This window comes from Cinclus cinclus, chromosome 5, assembly GCF_963662255.1.
Source record: "Cinclus cinclus chromosome 5, bCinCin1.1, whole genome shotgun sequence".
NCBI lineage: Eukaryota > Metazoa > Chordata > Aves > Passeriformes > Cinclidae > Cinclus > Cinclus cinclus.
Window position 1 is genome coordinate 61,762,391 of NC_085050.1, and position 23,760 is coordinate 61,786,150.

The following is a 23,760-nucleotide window of genomic DNA, read 5'->3' on the forward strand; positions in this document are numbered from 1 at the left end:
ATATTGGGCAAATGGATAAGAGTTATTCATCAAACTGTTCATTAGGAGGAGTATGGCTGCACTGGGCTCTGTTTCTGACTAGGAATCTCTTTTTTTGCCCCACATTCATAAATTACTGAAACCATGTAGCACATTTCAATAATGATGTATGTGATAAGTGAATGTGGGGAAACTGTTTTTCCTTACACCACTGTGGAGGATGGCTCAGGAAGTTACCGTTTTGTTTAATCAAAGGTTTGAGCTTTGATTCCAGATTCTGTTCATGGGTTTGAAATAAATTATGAAGAAAATTGTGAGAATCAAAGAAAAAATAGCTAAAACTCCTTGGAAAGAACCTATTTTCTACTTCATTTTTGGTACAAAAGTATAAAATACCTGGGATAATTGTAAATAGTCACATTTGGAAAATGTTTGTTCTGTGACAAGCTGGCAAGAGAATTCTTGCCACACAAGGTTAGAAAGGGTGTGCTTGCTTGCTACAAAACCAAAGTAAAAGGAACTTCTCTGCCTGGTACCACTGAGTTTTTGCTGTATTTAATTTGGGGAATGGCACAGAAGATGGCCGAGTGCTGTAGGTTGAGTTCATCAGCCTTACTGCAGAATATTCCAATTGTTTATTAATGTAATTCTAGAAGCCATTTTTAACTCCTTCATCTTGAAGTGTTCTCAGTTCTCTAAATACCTTCCCCCCCACCCCCCAGATGTAAGTAAAATTCAAGTGGACATTTTCTAATTGAACAAAACATCAAAATAATAGGCTTTTATGCAGCCACCCCATGCAGGTGGATTTTTTGTTTTTATGAAACATAATAATATAGTATGTCCTACTACTACTTAGCTTGCACATGCACACATACTAAAATATTGCTGGAAACATTGTTCTGTATTAATATAAATCTTGCTATAATCACTCCACCTAGAAAATTTTGTAAACTGTTTTATGATACAATTAATTGTAAAGTTTTAGCTTAAAAAAACCATTATTGCTTGTCTTTCAGAACAAACTTCTATTAGAGCAATACTATGTCTATTCCGGGGATCAGCTGACATAGAAATTCACACACATAAAAATTCCACCTTACTCAGAACACTTTTAGAAGAAAGTCTTTTGGGGACTTTATGTACTAGCCTTGCCACTGAGACGACAGAATTTGCTAGGCTTATAATTCAGTGCCATTCATGCCTTAAATTCTTGTAAACTAGTTATGTTATCCCCAATATTTATTGTAACAACCATCCTCTCCAGTTTCCTCTCATGAAGACAAACAATAAAATGGCCAGTGCTTTTCCACAGGCAAGAAGGGACAGACTACATTCCATTCTTTTGTACCTAACCTGGTCTTTGTTAATCAGTTAATCATGGCAATGTTGATGTTATTTCATTCATTAAATAGTTTTGGAAAAACTCATCCTCTAAATGAAAACAAATATACAAAATGATCCCACACCTTTTCTCATAAGGAAGTGAAATATCGTAACCAGCAGTGTTGATGGAAATGACATGCAGAGATTCTGCTACCTAAAACCTTTCTCCAATTTTAAAGTGTTTGAATAAATCCCCATTCACCATTAAAAAAAAAATTACAGCTCTGAAAATTAAGAAAATTGAAAAAGTCTGAGAATTGATACCATAACAATCAGAATCAAAAGTGCAAAGATTTCAAGAAGTTCTACCACAGCATTTTTTGTCAATTTGTTTTAACTTGAGCAAGCTCCCCTCCTGCTATTTACATACTAAATATATGCATGATATAATGGTAAAATCTAAAACTTCAATATATCCTTTAAAATGTACATTCATAAAATCCCTAAGCAGGTAATCATAGGGACTTCTCATATAACACAGTAATCATCTTAGAGGGCCTTACATATTTATGTCACTCCTGCACTGTACATACACTGAACCAGCCCTTTAGTTTTCTTCTTTACAAAAATACACCAGGCCACATTATAAAGATTTATCATAGCACTACAGAAAATAAGGGAAATGTGCTATGATTTATTAGCCAATTAAATGCATAATTACTGATTTATCTTTCAAATTACCTATGAATAGCCCTATTGTTGTGAGCCAAAATGAAACTCTTAGTGTATGATTATTGGCAATACTAAAAACTCACAAGAGAAATGTCCAGCTTAGTGCGTGCACACAAACAAAAATGTAAAAGACAAAAACCTTTTACCTGCAAAAATGAAAGTGTGTATGTGGGAAATAGTATTATTATCATGACACGATGACAATTAAAATTTCATGGCTTCGTATTTGACATAATTGTTTCTGCTGAAAGTTAAGATATTGGCAAAATATTTTTCTGGACATTGGATGACTAAAAATACTAAAATGCAAAATATTTTTAAAATCAACTTGTTAATTGTTGTTAATTGTTAGGTACAATTATCTTATTGGTCCTGGGCCATGAATACGTGTGAGAAATTCAGTATCACACTGTATGCACAAAAGGAAAAATAAAGGTGCTTGTAGGAAAGATTTTCTGAAAAGCTTGTGACTTATTATAGACAGAAATTTCATCATCTGCCTTGTGTTTCAGTGTTTGTTTCCCAGCCACTTCACTGCCACTAGACAATAACATTACAGTTAGTTCTGCACAAAACTTGTGTGGGCAATGCTCGATCACTCAGAAAAAAAAACCTTCAAATGGGGAGAAGATTCACAACTACCAGGAACAGAAAGCAATGGTGGCTGCCTAACCATGGAAATTCAACAGAACGTGGTAGTGCCTGCCAGGCACAAATCCTGTCTGACCAGCAGCTACAATGTCAGGACTGGGGAAGAAGGAAGAAAAGAAAGACCTTCCCTCCTCCAGAAAGTTTGCACAAGAAAATCAAGAAGAGGAAAAAGAGGGGCTACACTGCCAGGTCCTGAAAGCCTAAATTAATTTTTTCCAGTTACGCAAGAGTTAAGAGATGAAAATCATTACCAAAAATTTTGGGTCTCAAAATACAGTGTAATTTTTAATTGCCTAGATAAATTTGAGATGTGAGAGTTCACATTTCCAACCATCTATCCACTGAATTAGAAAACTGTTTAATTAGGAAACTGATGAATTACAAAAGCTTAAACTTCAGCAAATTAATAATTTCAGGGGCAACAGCTTAAAGAAAAACACAAACTATGGAAAAATTTTAAGTGAGAAAGCCTGGACATTAAAAATGCAAAAATCTTAAAGAAAAAGTTTCTTGGAAACTATAAGTGAAAAGGGATTGTAGACTAAATTCAGTATATAACCTACAGATCCTTTTACATAAAACAATGGGGGGTTCACATAATATTGAGTGAGACATACACTAACAAATATTTTCAAAGGCCTTACAGATGCTGTTCCACTCAAGGGAAACAAACTGTTTAAAACAGCTGGTAAAAAGCACATAATTAATAAAAATATGAAAACAAGCAACTAGGTTTACATTGAGCCTTACATTAATCTCTACACACACAGTGGTATTCAATGCAAGTATTAACAATAGTAAGATTTCAAAAACTTGTTTCTTCTTTTTAAGGGACTTCATTAATTCCATATGTATAGCAAGCTTGCACTTTTAAAATACGTAAATCCCAAAGACTTCTCCTTCAGACAATTCCTAGTTTTGGCAAAATGAAATCAAAACCATGCCATACGGTAATTTTGTTTCTGACTATGCAAAATGACTCCAGGTTCCTCGGATTAAACACTTCACAATCACTAATACATACAAGGAGCAAAGTTACTGTAAGAAACTCAAGTATAATTTACATACAAGAATATTCATAATATTCACAAGTTAAAAAATATCCATAATACCCATGCCATTGGATCTGGTGAGGCAGCATATGCCCACCAGCCAGTTCATGGTGGAGCTGCTGCAGCTGCAGTATCACAAGGAATATCTGGGAGAAGCTGAAGTTGCGGAGAAGGGATGAAGAGTAAGAAGCAAAGGACACATGCAGGGAGGAAAGCAGCAACTGGTTGCATTCTCCAGCTAAGTGCTCTAAAGATGAACTTCCATGTCACAATAATTTTCAACTCTACTCTGAGAAAAGCATGAGGTAGTGTTGGATATCTTCAGAACACATCCCCAGCAGGACGAGGCCCTTTTATGTGGATTATGAAAATATATATACCTGTTTCTTTAGTACTAAAAAACAAGTACTTAATCACACAAAATAATTTTAGTGTCTTTTTAAATGCCCTTCACAGATGTCCCTTATTCTGACTTATCATGAAGAACATAAATTAAGTTCAGCCCAAGAAATTACATGCAAGTGTTAATACTAGAGTTAGCAAAATACACTGACATATTTTATAGCTTGCTGTGTATTACACCTTCCTAACTAGCTACATAAACTGAAAATGTGCAATATTTTAAATTAAGTAAAAAGAATACAGCCCTAGATGCTAAAAACATAGACTTTTATAAAATATGATGATTCAAGGATGTTGGTAGGCAAAACTAAACTATGGAAAAATCTTTACTCATTCCTTCAAACACAGAGCAGAAATCAACTTTCTCTTTTCTCACAACCCACATGTGTCACTTCAGATTCCAAATCCAGACTTTGGAGAGAATGTGTGTGTGTGTTTTAGTACTGCTACAGTATGCTAGGAAGCTACTGTTCCTCTGTATATTTAATATAAACTAGTCCCTGAAACACTAACTGAACATAAATTAAAAATTTTGTCATTATTATTATTATTATTATTTCACTCTGGAATCTCCATTATTGAGAACAATGGGGCACGGACCAAAATGTACATTTTTACATTGCTTTGTGAAACTTGGCATCTGTCTGTGTCATATAAAACACATCAAAAAAGCAGCACTACCAGTTTTAGGACAAATATTTAAAGTAGTTCAGTATAAACTTTACGTCCAAATAAAGCCTACTAATACCCAGCAAGCAGTGGCACAGCTGCATTAGCTCATGTAATGTTTCACACATGGAAACCAAGATGCAAGATTACCTCATTTATGGTAACACTCATAAACTACACAGTACACAGTAAACATGTCTACCCAGCAAATTAAAATATCACTACACTATGCAGCAGCTGAAGCTATCCAGAACCTGTTTATAATCCAATAGAAACAGAAATTTGTCTTCAGTTCTAGAAACAGGGGGGAGGGGGGCGAATCAAAGTCTAAGTAAAATAAACTGCACTGCAAGTGTCACTTGCCCCAAGACTTCCTGCTTCCCACAAAAGACATGCAACCATTCTGGAGATCAAAGGTCATGGCTTCACAATAGAATACATTGTAAATAGGTTTAAAATAATTGAATACAACTGCAAACCAAGGACTCATTTATAGCTCACTAGGAAAAAAATATAGCTGTTTTAAGTCATTCCTGTATATGAACTGAAACCTGCATTATAAAACTGCATCTGCTTCCAAACTACCAGATCACAACCTACATACCAGTTGGATTTGGTCATTCCACAGCCATCTAAATAATGAAATGCTTCTGAGTAAATTACATGCCACCGTTGTTTTGATTATCCTCCACAATGTCTGGAGAAGCACGGCCGTAACTACTGCCAAGGGACTGGGTGCTCCACAGCTCTCCTGGGGTCTGAGGCTCATCCCTACATCCCTACAGAAGTGACAACCACTTCCTCTTGCTGCAGCATCAAGTGCTGGCACAAATGCTGGAAATATTCACCTGCAAGATGATTTCTTTCTCGTGCTATCCTTCTTACCCACTGCCTGGGACAGTGACTGTCTAACCAAGGGGCACGGCACAATACTCTCTTCCATTCTGCTGGTTTCCAAGATCCAGGATTACATGTCCCAGACAAATCAGCATTTAGCCTGTGGCCAGAGGCATTGCCAGTGTGTCACCTATGTGAGCAGGAAACCTGAAGTTAGGGATTTACATCCCAGGTACTTATATCTACCTGTTCTCCTTCTTTTTGTTTTTTAATCACTCTCAACATTTGCTGTGGCAATAAAGCTATCAAACACAACCACATATTCATCTCCAGTTTCATAGACTCATTTTTATTCAGTAACAGAAAAGGTCTATTTTTTCAAAAGCTCTTCTTTTTTTTTTTTCCAAAAACAGCTTCTGAGCTGAAACAACTCAATTTTTTTTTTTTTAAATGAACACACATAACACATACCTTACAATTTATTACAGCTGTTTTTGCAGACCACAGACTCATTCACAATTTACAATAGGCACTATTTTTTAACCAGCCAAAGCAATTATGTCATACACATCCACATTTGGTATCAAGAAGTAAAATCTTTAGAATTATGACAGTTAATAAAAGCTCCTACAGCCCTGCTCCAAAACCCTGAACAAGTTTTAATGGGATAATCCTCTGAAAGCAAACTATCACCTGAAAATTATGTTTGCTAGGGCTTATCTGGCATGTGATCTGCCTCGTATTAGTAAAGCTCAAACACCCCCCTTCTAGGCATAATAAATTTCGAGGTTTGTTGGGATTTGTTAATATATTCTCTATCTCACCAGGATTAAAGACAGGAAATAATTCGATGATATTTACTTATCTCTGTTGTTAACCTTAGTTACCCCTATTAGACTAGCAATTATTCCATTACAAAACCATAATCACCAGTCACAGCAAAAAGACAGTTCATCCCCAGACTGAATTGACGCTCATTTTAACAATGACATGTGAACAATTAACTACTGCCATCTCCTCAAATCAGTCCTTCTGAACTTGTGGTTTGCAGATGCCTTTGGTCTACGGAATATTTCTAAGACACCACAAAGGGTAATTAAGGCAAGTCTTGGCTTACTGTCACTGAGCTGAAATCTGCTATCCAGGAAAATGTACCCTCAATGGAAGATTTTATGGAGCCTCAGGAAAATAAACTGCTGGCAAGTCACTGCCATAGATATTTTCTTACGTGACAGAAGCAGACCTTGGAACTTTTACAATAGTTTTGACCTCTTACTGCTGCTGGTGAAGAGTTTTTGCCACAAAACTGCAAGTCTGAAACAATCAGGAATTCCAGAGTAATGTGATTTCTGGTGGAACATTCACCTCTGTAGGCAGGGTCTGGCAGATTCATTGTCTTTTTTCAGTTCCTTGTTCTGGCAGTGCTAATGGATGTTAACAGAAGCCTACTGACTACTTGTAGTCAATAAAATCAGTCAATAAAATTTCACCCAGGAAAACACGTCACTGACAGCCTAAGACCCAGAGTACCCTCTTTTGCCCCGTTGCATATTACTTATTCTGAGTGATAAATTCAACATTTTTCTTGGAAAAATGCTTTATGTAGGCTACTGCCAAACAACTATCCACTAACACCTAAAAGGAATTTCTGGTTTTAAAAACATATAATGAATTCTTTCCCACCTTCATCCATCAAAACAAACCAGCCTCACATACACTGTAAGAGAAAAAAAAATATACCTAGCTATATTTATATATGTTTACATGTGTATTTACCCTATTAGGGAATAAGTACTGAATACTGAATACTGAATACTTCATCTTAGTTTAAAAGAAAGTCATACCTAGGAGCAAATATGACTTTAAAATCTTCAGCAATATAATGTAGATATATAGATTTTTTGCACTTTCTTATCACTTCAGCCTTCAGAGCAAACTTTCCTCTTCCTATCCATTAATGGAATGCTAAATAATCATACTGGGCATAGATAAAAAACTCTGTACCTTCTCAGCAACAAAAAATAAATCATACTGAAAATCCAGAGTCCATTTATTTGTATCATGGGAAAACTGGTAAGATCTTTATCAGAGCACCTCCATCTTTAGACACTGGGATCCCATTAAACAATAATTTCACATCTCATTCTCTACAAAGAGAGTGGTGATGTTATTTTTCAATGTATTTAAAAGAGAAAAGATTTTTGCATCCCACTCAACTTATCCTGGAAAGATGGATTTCATCCCTGCTACAGGACTGCCATCTAATTCAAGGCTAATAACTCATCAGCCAATCTATATTTTTTGGGGGTATCTAGTTTGATACAAAGGTTTCTCAAAGTGTGATTAGTTCCATAATTATTTTCACCGGATTTCATGGTCAGGTAAGATTTGCTGAGGTTTCAGCTGCAATATTGACTTAAGCAGTTTCTGCCCTGTCACATCATTTCTAGACTCTCCTTCTTGACACCCAGTTATACAAACACAACTGTCTGCTGGGCTGAATGGCAAAGCAAATGAGAACTGACCCAAACTAAAACCAACATTTTATCTTTTCTTTCAGAATCTGCAGAATGCTTAATACTCTGAAAAATGTCACCTCTTAATACTTTCAAAATAGACACACATTAGTGTGTCTAGCTAGCAGGAATGACAGGAAAGCACCTTTTGTCTCCTCTGCATTTATAAAATAGAAATAATACATTTGCCTCATCACATGAAGGTCATGTAAAGGTAACTTAGCAATGTATGTGCATGATTCAGATATTACTGAGTGAATATTAAAGGAAAGGCTATAGGATGCTTTTTTTAGACCAGAGTTCAAAGAGCATGCAATAAATGGGGTTTGAAGTTACATAAATGTAGCAGTATGGAGAAGGAACAGAGCAAATGCATTAAATGAGCTCTGTCCATCTTCTAGATCGAATAAAGTCAGAATGAAACAACAGCACGTGATCATTTAGTTAGACATTATGTGTTGAGGCATTAGCTGAAGGGAAATGTATTCATCGGATAGAGGTACAGTTTCATTTTGTTTTTCAAATACTAGAAGTCCAGGAACCTATTCAACAAGTAGGAATTTCCTCTCCTCCAAAGAAGGAAAAAAGGAGCCCTTTATTGTATGACATAGTGTGTGAACGTGTCTCTATGCAATCTGCAGTTGGTTTCCAATCTCATTAAAAATCCCAAAGCAGTAGCTGGTGTAGGAGCACGGTTCTGAGAGAATTCACAACCAAAATACACTTCCTTAATGTTTTCCTATTGCTGCCTTTGTGGGAAGGCCCTTCAGCTAGCAAAGCAAACAACTGAAGGATGTGAATTCAGACATGTAATGACTGTAAGGTCAGCACATGACCGCCAAGCATTCATGACCCCAAATTAAGAGGTATTACCCTCTATCTACTAATCCTTGGGTCACAAATGTACAGCCTTCTCCAAGAACATTAAAAATTCCTGAAATTTGCTTACAGCCCACTGCTTGAAAGATGGAAAGCCAACATGCATGAAGTGATCAGATAAGTGAAAGGGGCAGTTCTGCTCTCAACTACCATATTTAAAATGCCATGTCTTTCAGTCACCTTTTCAGTTAATGAAGACCACTATGATTTTATATTAAAGTAATAGAGAAATACAATGATCTCCTGAAAATAAGAACTTTAATTTTACAGATTATAACATTTCAAATCCCAAATAGAATTTTGAAAGACAATGAAAAGAGAAGCAATATTCGTCTTAGTAGCAAATGCAATCAGAAGGTATTTCTAGTAAAATAATACCACATGTGTCCCAGAAATTAAGTTCTAAATTTTAGCATGGTGGCCTTAGTTTTTAAATTATGGAATACTATTTTTATCAGTCTTAGCGTTTTCACATCATATAGAACATGTAAGAGGCTGCAAGCCATTCGGTTTGTAAGGTTACACAAATGTTCCTACTGAGAATAAAATTCCATCTTTTTATGCCATCTGAATATTTATGCCCAAAATTTACTTGTTAAAATTAATTGCAGCACCTGCATTTCCCACACACTATTGTTACCAAAAAAAAAAAAAAAAAAAAAAAAAAAAAAAAAAAAAAAATTACACTTCTTTTTTTCAGAAGAAGATACTTCAGGATTGAGTCATTTGTGGAGACCAAAGTTGTGTTAATCTTCTAGCTGTTATCAGAGCTCACTACAAACTTCATACTTAGTGCATGAACCTAACATTTCAGGAAGATATAAAATAGATTTCATTTTAGGTTCCTGAATTAGCATCTCCATGCAACCACTGGAGACAGTAAAGCTGTCTCCATTTATCAATCCACCCATATCCCTGTCATTTTTGTATTTACAGACAGTAACACAAAAAAACAAAAAAAAACAAAAACCAAAAAAACCCCACACCTTCAGAAAAACTGAACATATCTGGCCATATCTGTTGATTCCTCTGTATAGTTTTGCATTAATTTCTTGTGAAATTCTCTGCTTCGCTGCCTGCACCACAGCTTTCTGCCAGCAAGCTCTACTGTCACTATTCATGTGCACTACCCTTTCCAGCCTCTTTGCAGAAGGTGGTCTTTGGGCTGGAAAACCCCAATAAGTGGCACTTCATCGCAGTCTATAACTGTCCCTGACAAACAAAAATTTTAGGGACTACTTCAGTTGAGTTTTTCTCCTTCCTTACTCTCTCACTTCTTGTTACATCCTACACCTCATGATGAAAGGAGCAGGAAAAAGGGGAATGTTTCAGTCAGAGATGTGCAATTACAGAAGAAGAATCCATCTGTAGGAAACCCCATGGCTCACTTCGGGGAACACCAATGGAATACATCCCTTACCTTCATCCTGCACTGGCACTTGCTCTTGTTAGGGAAGTGACAAAACTGACATAAAACAGAGATGGCCATCTGGCGAGACCCAGCTTGCCAGGAGGTTTTATCTGATCCCTGAGCACATCACCAGCACAACCACACTGAGGATAATGTTTGTATATGCTGCAGGACAAGGGTGCATAAAACAAATCCAAATCAGCAGGATTTAAAGCACTAGAAATAAAACTGAGCTAATGTGAATGTGCTGATGTAGCCAGAAACAAAACTGATGCTGAGCACACAGGATTTATTCATTTCAACTGCACAGCCCAGCTCATGTCAGTAGCCACAATGTCAAATATCAACATGGTAGCAGAAACAACACAAGTCAGCACACTTCTTACACCTTGGGTACAAGGGCCTATAAATGGGTCACACTCAGGTTAGATGACATGTCCCATGGAAGGAATCTCAGCACAGAGAAAAATTTCTCATTAAGTGGTCACCCGTGGCTACAACAATGCAAAAGGAACTTCCCTGCATATCTGGGGAAGAAACATCCAAACCCCTAAGAATAAACTTAAATGTTGCTCTCTTCTAAAATTATTCTAGAGCACTAATCCACACAGGGCAAACTGCAACTGGGGCACAGTTCAACAAAAAAGAATGAAGGCAGAAAGGAACACATTCTGCCAAAAATCGGCAAAGAGTTTGGATCTGTCTGCACTGACAGCAAAACTGGGCTTAAAATTGATGTGAGCTAAGTTAGTGTGCAGCTTTGGAATGGCTTTTACTCACAGTTTATCTCTTGTGTACACACAGCCCAAGGGTGTGCCTGCATGATGGGCTTGCATCAGTCTGAAGGGAGGATATTGACAGTGCAGACATCCAAGTCCATGCAGTAAAGGCTGCTTCACGTGCTTTTAATATCTTAGAGAAAGGCTCAATAAAGTTACTGACTATAAATCAAACATTTGTGAGATTATGCAGCAAATTTTAATTCTTAGGTTATTTATATTAATTTAGGCAAAATATATTATGAAAAGCCTGCTCTTAAAAAAGTTATCCTGTGATTTATTATGGAAGCAGAGAACGCTCCAGCAGCTCCTGGAGCATGCTTTCACCGTCCTCCACTCCTAATCCTCATTACAAAATTCTTATTCTGCTTCACAAAGCAGATGGCGAGAGATAATGTCAGTAACAATTAGGAGGCTTCATTGCCCTTAAGGACTCTTCTGCTGTACATTTCCAATATTTTTTTCAGAGATTTTTTAGAAACAAGATACTTTGCACTATTTTTATTCTAGCATGTGGTTGGGAACATCCTCAAAACAATTACACAGGTTTTGTTTTGGTGTGTGGAGTTTTTTCTTTAAACAATGGAGAATGTTGGGGGGTGTTATTAATTAAAAATAAACATTATAAATGAAACTTCCTGCATTATTTTCATTCTACACATTGCAAAACGTAACCCACTTGAGTTTCCTAATATTTTAAAACCTCTTCCTCTAAACTACTTGCATGCTGCTGAACCTTTCATGTTTTTATGAGCTCAGTTCAACTCTCACTAACAACTAACTTGGATCAGATCCAACATTTAACTGCAGGTTAGAAAATCCTTTCCATTTGGATAAGGACAAACACAAGGGACCTCACAAGAGTATATATTAGGTCACTTTATCAATGCAGAATTTTGTCTGCTTACAACCTACTTGAATGCCATTTATGCTTTTGTTATTATTAATACCTTTAATGTTGCTTTACAAGCAGCTCCTTTTTATCAACAATACTAGCCTACCTAAGTAAAATACAAATAGAAAGTAAGATTTCAGAATGAAAAAAAAGAAAGCTAAGATTTCATGTAATTTTTGTACTGGAGATCTATACTGAAATTTTGGTGTTAAAAAAAAATTCTCTCAAAGAAATAAGCTGGGCTGTCTTGGCTTTAGACCCTTCTCTGAATTACATAAATATTATCTTTCTATAGATATACCCTCTGCTATCCTCCTACAATGCAGCTATATTAATGGAAGATACACCTGCTCTCTGTTGCTTATTAAAGTTTCCCTCTTCCAAAATTCTATTCCTCAGATCTGCTACAGACACTGGCAAATGAGGGCTCCATAACATATTTCAGCCAAACTGATCCTAGATAGGCAGCCAAAACATTCCTTAAGTACTTAAACTAACCCGGAAAGGATCAGGTGAGCACAGGCATGAGAAACTCTAGTTCTGATGTTTTTTACTAATGGTCCATCACTTCGTGCTTCAAAAGCAGAACAATTGTATGGGTTTAAATTGCAGAGTATAGAGTATTCGTGGCTATTTGAGAATTAAATAAGGAAACTAAAAGTGGCCCTTTATTGGATTTGCTTTTGTAGTTGACTCTATACCTCACAAATGTTACTAATACAGCTCAATAGATCAGCAAGTGTTTACTTAAAGGGGGACTCTATAGCTAGCACAAGCAGCCTCTTGACTAATAAAGATCGAGAATAAAAATTACAACCCAAGACATATGGGGTTGCTCAAATTCCTTCACAAAGAGAAACTGGAAAAAGAATTCACAGTTTTATCATTTAAGAGTGGACCAAGCATGTGACCAAAAGACATAAGTGCCCAGTACATTTATGACTCATGTGAGCATGACCTGGATTGTCAAAAACCTGCATTTTTTTCGCCAAGTACATTCTCTTTTCTTGACTGATGGGCTATAGCTTGGCCTCTCCTTAAACCAAAAGGGCTACACCTAAACTTCCAATTAAAGGGTAACAACTGGCAGATGTGAGGGACCATCTAGCAGGAGGCTGATGCTGAGCAGATGGGCTGGGGTGCAGTAACCTTTTTCATCAGTTTCCACCCACTGCTTTTGCAAAGTCACATAATCACCAGGAGCCTGACACTGCCCTTCCTCAGGCAGCAGCACCATACTCCCTGCAGAGCACAGAGCTGCTATCACCCAAGAGGGACCAGGAACGGGGCTAACTAGAGCCTGCCTAGCTCCACAAGCCCACACTGCTCAGTGCTGCTTAATGAGATAACTTCAACAGAGCAAACAGTTTCAGAGGTTTCCACTCCAGAATGTTTGTATTCCCACTGCAGCGCAGCTGACTATGCCATTTTCTGTGCAAGTGCCATCAGTGGCAGAAACATTTGGAAATCACCTCACTAAAACTATAACTTTTGTTAGAAATAAGGCTTTTTAATGTAATTGCAGTTTAGAGCACAGCTTTACAAACATCTATCTGCTCCTGAACAAAGACACAGTTGGGGAAATTTGGTGAGCAAAAGGAAGAAGAGGTGAGGAGCTCTCCTTAGCTACATCCCCCAAGTTTTGGAAATGTCTTCAGATTTTTCTTTCAGTAAAGCCTAAATATCTGTTCTAATGACTAAAACATCATTCATTTAATAAGGGTAAAAAAAAAGATACTTTTATTTATTGGAGCAAGAAGAGGTGAGTATTATTTCTGTCATATATTTCTCTGAGTTTGTCTTAACTGTTGAATGTTAAGATTTTGTTTTCATATTACATGTTTTGTAGCACATAAACTAAGTACCTTTTTACTTGTATAAATGTCCCTTTCTGATTTCTGAGCATTGTTCTTAAATTCCTGAGATTAATTATATGCTTTTGGAAAAATTACACCCCATAGCAAGGTTAAATTTATCACTTCATGAACAACTTTTATGTCCTCATGTTATGAAATAAAGAATGTTATTTCCTACTGCATCTTCTCAGTACTGTACATTACACTGCAAGGTTTTCTTATGCTCTTTCTTATCTCCTCTCTTCTAGGAACAAGAAACTCCTTCCTTGCACAGAAGTTCTTCCTACATCCAAATCATTGTCATAAGCTTTCTCTGTACCCCAGATGGTTTTAGCAACATTACTGTTCCTCATCCCAGGAGTGGAGTCTTGCCAGGGGAAAGCACTGAAAGCAAAGCCTCAGCTGACTTTTCTTTGTATCCTTCCATGTAGGGCACAGATGGTCAGGTTTCCTCAGCCCCTCCCCTTCTTCAGCTGAAAACCACAGCTCCATGTATGCAAATATTACCAGAAATCTCACTTCCTTTTCTGACACATAGGATGGAAACTTCTCTACACTGACTCTATTACAAACACTGTATTTTGAGCTACCCACCAAATTCAAGCTTAGCAGCATGTTTTCCCATATGATCCATAAACAGACACCAAAACAAATCAAACAACCCTGTATTGTACTGGGACTCTCACCAGTACGTTCGTTGTATGCAAGTCCTGACCTCCTTACAGGAGGAGCAACTTGGATATTTCTTTGCAAGGCAACTTCCAATCACAGACTGTAAGTTTTAGTAAATAGAGCAAGAAACTGCCATCTCTTTCAAACTTTTCCCCCCCCCCCCCCCTTACTACTACTGAGCTTGTGAAGCAATTTTTACGTGTTCATCAAAATTCTTGATACATTTTCAGCAGTATCAGTCCAGGCACAGCATTTGCAGAACAGACAAAGAGAAGACAGACAGATTTAGTGAACACCTGTTAAATGGGGCAGTGGCTCCAGCACAATTGTTTCCCACTTCATTTCACACAGTAATAACTTTAATGTCCTCCACGGACTCGCTTTCAAACACCAGTTCTACAACATCACACAACAAAAGAGCTGAAAGCAAATTTAATTGTCTAGATTGCTTCCAATCATCTTTTTCTTTGTATAAAAGTAAATATACCTACTTTAGTTTTTTTTGTTTGTTTTTTTTTTTACTGTATCTACTCAAACTGTGTTATTATTCAACATTTTGTAATCTTTCCCAAATTCATAACATTCTCCTCCATGTTTTAATATTTTTCTTTGCTTCTTTGCTATGGTAAATTCTCTTACCTCATTAGAAAATCTGCATACTACATCATTCTCTTTAAAGTCCATACTTTTAGTTTAGACTTTGTTTCCTTTTGACTCTTACACACATATCTAGGCTTTTCTGTTTGATCTCCTTGTTTAATTTTGCTCTCATTTAAAGTATCTGTACCTTTTAGTTTTATTCCCACTCACCTTATTTAGTTTCAGACTTCACTAAGACAGATGTATTACACATAAATGTGTGATGTCCTAACAATCAGAAATTAATTAAAACTACTTTTAGAATGTGTTAGGTTATGGGGTTTTTAAAGATGAGAGAATTAGGCTAGCCTTATTAAAGACCTTAATTTTTTAGAATTATGAAGGGTGGCAAATTTTGAAACCAGCTTCTTTAACTATTTTTTCCACAACAGAAAAGACAAACAGACGATCTCTGATTCCATTAAGTTTTCCTCATTCAGGAAGACTGGCATCTATCCCACTTTCAGAAATTATTGAAATGCAAGCATGTGTGGACTTTAAAAAATAATTTTACACTGTTTACATTCTTGAAGTCCAGAGTTTGGTTGTAATTCTATAAAGTAACTTGCATGCAGTTTGAAGAGATGGTAGGCAATGCAAACAAGATGTAGAGAAGGAAATGTTATGGAAAAAAACCAGATTTTACAAACTCTGCTTTCTCTTCCTATTTACAAAGCTAGATTGGATCCAACAGATCAATGTTTTTGACTAGCAAATGATGATCTGCTACCTAGGTTACTGTCTTCATTGAAAAGGCAAAACACAAGTTTCTCTCCATCATCACATATATTTTACTACGTATTAACTTTGTCCTACAGATGCAACTCTCAAGTGTATTCCATCATACATAGTATGCAAATCCCATCTCCCAATATTAACCAATATTTTGCTGTGTTATAAAACCCAAACTGAATTCTTTCAGCATTCTTACCTTCTGTGCAAAAGCACAGTTTGAGTTCACTTTTAATTATGTCCCTCGTATTCTTGAATATATTTGACTCTCTCTGTAGTCTTCTTTACAAATTAAATCAATAAAAATTCATTCATGAAAATTAATAAAGGCAGTATTCCAAAAGAACTGGATTTAAATAAACATGAATTTCTGGCCATATTTCTTAGTTGGCACTTCAATAAAAATAAGTTATACACAGGGAGTAAATCGTACACACAGAAAAATTAGTTTACATTTTTTTATTCACAGATTTTCAGAATCTTTTCTAACAGGCATCTATCACATTCCCGTAGAAATAATTCCTCTTTACTTTTCAAAAATGTCTTGTATTGAATGATTTTTTAAATTTTCCCTCTAGAATACCCAGAGATTAGGTTTCCACCTGCACCAATTTCTCCTATGTGTGGTGATGCTGGCATTGCTCAGGTTATTCCACACTTATATTCCTATTAAATCTGAAAAAAAGTGCTTCAGAGTGGGTAAAAAAAGTCTCATTCCCCTCCATTTCTATGCTAATAATCAGATCTGTACATGATATAATTAAATCAAAGGACTGCTTACAATTACCCAGGTTTTTTGATTATAGCCTGCACACAAATGTTTCTGTGTCAAAGACAACAAAGGTTCCAACTTTTAGGAACTAATTATAAAAGCAAAAAAAATCCTGCACAAACAGAGATGATGAAATTGCCACGTGTGTGCTGAGCTGGCAGGAGATGACCCTGAGTGGTGCAGGAACACAGATTTACCAATGCACCACTTAGCTCAAATGCAAAAACTAACAGCTTTAAGCCAGTGCTGGTATTCCATATGGAAAAATTGAAAGGGAAAACCAGACAACCACTAGAACTGCACACTGCAGTCATGGAAGTGCTTCCCCAGGAAAGGAGGAATCCTGCTGCTTTATCCACACACCAGCCTACATTCCCTTCAGCTGTTTAAGGGAGCACCTGTGCCCCTCTGCCTGCTAAGTGCATGCACACTGGAGCCCCTGTGCTTCCCAGGACTGCCCTGCTTCCATAGATGGGGGGAAGAAAAAAAGCATTAAACAACATCTACCTTTTATATAGATGAAATCCAATATGCCAGCAGACTGGACCTTCCACACCCAACTTTGCTGAAGAATACCATTCCTGACCAGAATTAGACTGCTACATTTCTGAGACTTCTATGGATGGAAATGTTTATTTTGCCTGATACAAGGACCCTTACTTCCTGCACAAAACATTTTTCATAATTACATCTTGAAAAAAATCGTAAAATAAACGTAGTGCGGTGCTTAAAGATTCACTGGCAATAGTTATGGTAAAACATATAGCTATTTTAATTGCATTAACATACTGCTATTTTAATTGCATTATGCACATTCATAGCATAGAAATAAAAGTACTTGCCACAAAAAGCAAAGTTACAGACTACTTTTATAGATATCTTTTCTATAATAATTTATGAAAGTGATTTTTAAAAAATTATAATATTTGTAGAATTAATAGACATCCTCCATTCAGAGGGTATTGTACAGACCTTGTTTTGTACATAGATTATAATCTTCAAAGAAAAAACACAAGAAATCACTTATGAAATATCAGAAACAGAAATGGAAGTAACAATTCAGAGTCTGAAAGAGTCTGAAAGAACTGATATCAAAATTCTCAAATTCTGTGAATATCCCATATCAGCTCAATTGCTGGAAGCATCTTCATCAGTCAGTGTATACAGCTCCATCTGCATTCCAGCTTTTTAAAACCACATCCAATTCTATTAATTGATACTCAGAATCTCGAAGTAGGTGCTGCAGAGATAACAAATCTGATGCTGCTGGTCAAGCCTGGTTCACATTTTATTCTTTTTCCTGCTCTCTAATGTTTTTAACATATTGAATGAGTCAGCTGTTATCAAGAATACACAGCTAATGATCTAGCAATCTATTAGTAGTAACCTCCACTTCTAAGCCTTAATTCACATAGATGATATCACATTATGATATGATTTGGTATAACACATTTTCAAATACGCTGCTGTGGAACCAGGAAAAATACCACAGAGAGATTTTTCCAAGATAACACCAAAAAAATCCATCACAATCCAAGTTACAGGCTTTAACTCGGTATCAATATTTGAATAATAGCAATAGTTTTAAGAGACTGAAAGTAGCATTATGTTTTCAAAACCAAGTTTTGTTTCTTCATCCAACTCACAAAACCTGCAGTTCTGAGCACTGTGTATTAGTTAGTAGGTGATGTTGCTTTTTCAGTGCTGCCTGGTGTTAGGTGGAGTTGCCTGTGCTAAAAAGTAATGCCCCGTATTGACTGATAATGATCCTCTAATTCTCACTGTAGATTTTTTTTCTTTCTTTGGATAGTTCTTAACACTGACTCATTATGCTCCACTAAAATTTCTATTAGGGCAAATGGCTGCCCTACCCTTCCTCTCCATTCTGTTTTTCATGGTTCTGCCACAGTTACTTTTGTGTATAGCATCTTTATGCATTTAGCATTTCATTTGTTTCAGAAAGCATCCCAGCTTCCAAACACTACATTTTCAATTATTTGAAAATCGTATTTCAAAACTTTCAGTCCAGCACAGTAATCTCATCACTTTTCTAATTTGTCTTGCATTTTCCCCAGCATTGAATGAAATGAATAAACCCCTAATCATAAAAGGAGTAACTCTGCAATAAAGCACTAAAATACTTGAATTGAGATATATTGTGGAAAGCTGTCTTGACAAACCTCAATGACTTCATTATCATTGAAGCAATCTAATTCTCAAAAAGCTGAGACTCATCAAAGCTGTGTGAAATTTAGTTATTATCTGCTGATTAATAGTTTTAAATTAATTCTTCCCAATTCAAACATCCAACTTTCAATGGCAGGACAAAATAGATTACTTTACCATTCCAAACAGAACTTCCTTATTTGGAGTTTTAGCTATTCCTAACTATCAGTGGGAAGCATGGGGTTTTCCTCTGGGTTGCACCTGGTCTTTGTGAATATCTACTTTTTCATGCACGCAAAGGGCATTTAAAATTTCTATCAGCTTGAATGTGGTAATTATCCCTAAGACCAACACGTGAGATTAAACTTCTAAAATAGAAAACTGTTCTAAAGGAGAACACCAAACATAATTAAGACTGTGAAGCCAAGAAAAGATACCACAAAAATCTAAGTTTTAAAAGTTATATCTGTTTCTGTGTCTGACAACTTCTGCTAAAGGTTTTGTTTAGGACTTCTGTATCCAAACCACATCTAAGCACCTATCTCTTTATATTCTCCCAAGTTTACTTCCCATTCCTATTTCCTACAGGTCTCTTAGAAGCATGGGAGAACCAAAAGTAGCTTGGTATTTTTTTATTATGTATCAGATGAAGTTTGCACCCTCCTCTTCACTCACATACTAAAGGCCTAAAGATACCACAATTTGGAAATAGTAAAGTAAGGATGCAACATCATGTTGCATTTGAAATTCTTCTGTTTTGTTGGGGGGAGGGATTATAATTTTATCTTGTTACAAAGCCTGTGAGTTTTTTTACTCTTATTAAGTTAATACTATAATTCTTATTACACATGTATTTAAAAAATGATCGATTTAGACAATAATACAATTATTGTTAACTGCACCTGTGTAAACTGAAAAGTATTTTCAAATGTCTTAGCCGTTATTTCATGGCACTAAACATAGTATGCCTGAGCTTTAGAGGTATATAATAGGGTTTCAGAATAGTAAAAATACAGCCACTTTTCCATCAAAATCTGGACTGTCTCTGAGACAAATACCCTATCCGCCCACTACTGATCTGTGCTATTATAAAACATTGTATTGTCACAGACTAATATCAAATACCAACTATATGCAGAAGCAACAGATGCACTCTGGAGTTCTTTGTATTGCTTAGAATGATATCCTGATGCTACCATTTAGCTCATGATGACATTCCATCAATCAAAATCCAGTTTTAATTATACACCATTCTGCTTTTTCTCTTGAAGCAAACAGAGGAAATGCAACTACCTATTTCAATTAAAATACACACTTTATGGAATTAAAAATAGGTTGGAAATCACTTTTAAATCAGTTATCAGACTGTCAATTAATGCTCTGAACCCCTGCTATTGACCCAGTACTGTACAAGCTGTCTTTATGCACTGTCCTACATATCATCTGTTCCCTGTGCTGCTCTGTTCCAGAAAGACAGACAGCTGCAACAGAATATCCCTGCTCAACCTGAGGACCATCTGACTTTAATTGTAGCACACAGCTTGATGTGGACCTGGTTATTAGAAGCTGAAGTATCACACTGTAATAATCTGGAAAAGCAGAAACCTGCCAACACAAGGCTGCAAACAGGGGCTTGGGCTGTCTGGCTGCCTGACGGGCTGCAGGAAATATGATTAATGAGCAAGGTATAATGATATCAGGAACCCGATTAGCACCACAAAAAGGTCACAGATCAAAGTAGTATGCATTTCATGAGCTCCAATCGTTGTATAAGATCTGGGGACTTAAAGAGGTAAACTCAAATGCAAAGGGAAAAAAAAAAAAATCTGTGTGTCATAGCTTTCAAAATGAGCACTTGGAATACTGTAGTCCCTATTTTGTCTGAACCAGGAGGCAGCAAGGAAATATTAGCTGAATACATCAGCCCATGCCACAGCTGCAGCAAGCTTTTCTTCATCATGTTAGTGTGGATCTGAGCTTTAAGCATTCTTCCTAAACACACCTATTCTACTTGAAAAATAAATGATGCTGATGTGAGGCTGATGGTATTCAATCCACCAGGTATTAACAAGGAAAAGCAATTTAATATTTGCATGCAGTTTTCTCAGTGTTATTCCATGGCAAAACTGGCAGGTCACAGAGGGCATCATCCACACCTGCCAGGCCCAGCACCACCAGAGTAAGTTTAACTATGTCAGACAGAAGCAGTTAATGTAATTCATTGGCACAGAGGTTTAAATTTAATGCTACCAGACTGACCAAAACTTGGTATCTTAATTACAGAAACAGTATCAGGGACCTACAGCTCTAGGTACCCTTTTGGTAACACTGGACTTCATTTGGATGATGTCTGGCACATTCTAATACCAACACTCGATAAATTATTTCTTACTTCTGTAATTAGCTTAAGCCTTAAAAAAAAAAGAATCAAGTTCTTTTCTGTCCATTTAGTACTTCCAAACTGTAGAAGTTCATACTGAGAATATTGCACAAGTGAGAAATATCAAAGAGAGCTGCAAGAAAGGCAGACACGAGCAGCAGACTAGGAAATGAAGGAAGAATGAGGGAATGGTACGTCAGAGCATACACAGAGGTGAGAGTGAGAAAAACCTGGCCCAATGCTCGAAATGAGGGGAAAAAAATTAAGAGCTAACATTTTAGACAAGGAGGAAGCAGGAGATTGAGAATAGCTTCAGAGTGGGGAAAGCCAGAACTGTAACTAACAGAGTAAAAGTATATTTTAGTACAAAAGCTAAAGCACCAGAGTTGTGAGAGATCAAGGCCCCCCTGTGCCTTTGACAAGTCTGCTCAAGAACACAGCTTTGCATTTCCCAGGTTATTCTGAAGCAGCAGCACATGCCAGGCTCACAGGTGTCAGGCTACCTCCCCTACCTATCAACTATCACCAAAACTGTGAGATCAAAAGCTGAGCCTCAATATGATTTGCCAAGTAGTCCTGCTAAATGTTACTGTATTTCATATCTCATTTAAATAAAATTTGCACATACATACGGATGAAGGAAAATACTAAACCCACCCTACCCCTACATTCTTTGTGATTACTATGGTGTATGTGTCCCTGCCTGCAGGAATCTAGGCCACACAGCACTTCTGAAAACCATGGTACCATGTCACCAGTAAAAGTGCAGTGTAAAACATTCCAGTTAACTTCTGAACCACAGATTTCTTCTGATGTGAACGTTCTCCAGTGTTATGAAGTCCAATGTGCCATCAACAACAGAAGTTTTTCAATTCCCATTTCCTAACTTAGGAATATCAGGATGTAGATAAACCTGGTATCTGAAAGGTTTTTGACAGCTTCCATGCCTAAATTCATTATTTCCCAGTTAGCTGGCTACCACATGAAAACTGCAGCCTCATATTTCAAGATTCACTAGGAAAAGCTTCTGCTATTTATTTCAGAGTGCCATCAACGCAGAATTGCTTCATTTTGAGAAGAGCCTAACATAGCTTTTGAGAATGTGCTGAAACACCACCAGTGACACTATAACAGTTATTCCATAATTCATTGCATTAACCAAAGGGTACCTTAAAGACAGGCATTGCTAAAATCTGCATTTCCCAAAACAGGGAAGAGAACACTAACACAGGTTTGGGAATGAAACAGGCAAAGGAGAATTTAGTTTCATTTTCTTGTAAAAAAGTCTCTGAAAAATATCAATTTAATGATAAAAATGGAAGAGGTGGCAGAAGTTTGAAAATGCCTCTTGGGAGTTATATGGACACTAAAATTAAGAAACCTCAAAATCACATTTAAGCCATCAGAGTGACAAATAATTTTGTGATTAAACAAGCTTTTTCAAGTATTCTGTAAAGGCTTGAGTGATGATTTTATTAGCTCTTTAGAACCACAAGAGCTGACATAGACATAGGGTAAGAGCTGCATATTTTACTACACAAACATCTTTTAAGATCTCTAAAAAATAAGCAATACTATATTCCTTTTTTCTTCCTACATTTGTAAGTCTGCATCTTCAGATAATTTCAGACATAGTCCTATGTCAATCATAAATACATACTGCAGGCAAAGATCCAAATTATTTCAAAAGAATCCTGCAAGGCAAAAGTGACTGGACAACAGAAGACAGAACTCTTACCAGCCTGTTTATGCGAACAAATTCTTCTGGGGTTTTGGCCCATGGTGGAAGTTCAACATCAGACACCACTGTTCCATCATCCATCACTCCCAGGTTGTAACTGTTGCTGTTGACAAATATCTCTGGGAGGTAATAAAATTCAGGAATCAATTCCTGTAGATAAATGACAAACAATGCCACATTATAAATCCTGTAAGAGGAAGCACCGTGTCGTGTTAAAAAAAAAGAAATTATTAGGATGGAGTTAAGCTAAGAGAATATACAAAATTCTCCCACAGACATCCCCCTCCTTCCCTAGAAGGGAGAAATTCCCCTTCTGCACTTTCTAAAATTTAAACCTGTACATATGATGACTCCTTAGCATGCTTTAACATGACAAAGAACTGAGACACAACAGGCTATAAACCAAAAATGTCAGAACATTGGTTTTGGTTGCATATTATGCACAGAGAAACTTATAAAACCAATGTAATAAACATCACATGATATAGATAACATTTAGTGGAAAGGTACAGACAATCAACAATGGTAGAAAGTTGTGGAAAACTGATTCTTCCACATGTTAGTACAATACACATTTTAAAGTCCTAACGCACAAATGGCAGTTGGGTGAAACCAACAACATAGATATTAATAACAAAAATTGTGAAACTCAGTTATATTCTAATTCTCCCTAA

The 23,760-nt window shown here is 36.5% G+C and overlaps 1 protein-coding gene across 1 annotated transcript in view; it reads right to left on the bottom strand.

Moving 5' to 3' along the window:
- The window catches only part of LRBA (LPS responsive beige-like anchor protein), a 364,271-nt gene that overhangs the window by 66,509 nt on the left and 274,002 nt on the right, over positions 1-23,760 (bottom strand). The window contains exon 46 of the mRNA XM_062493665.1: positions 23,084-23,236. Within this exon, the coding sequence (XP_062349649.1) occupies positions 23,084-23,236 (153 nt within the window). The remainder of the gene's footprint in view (positions 1-23,083; positions 23,237-23,760) is intronic.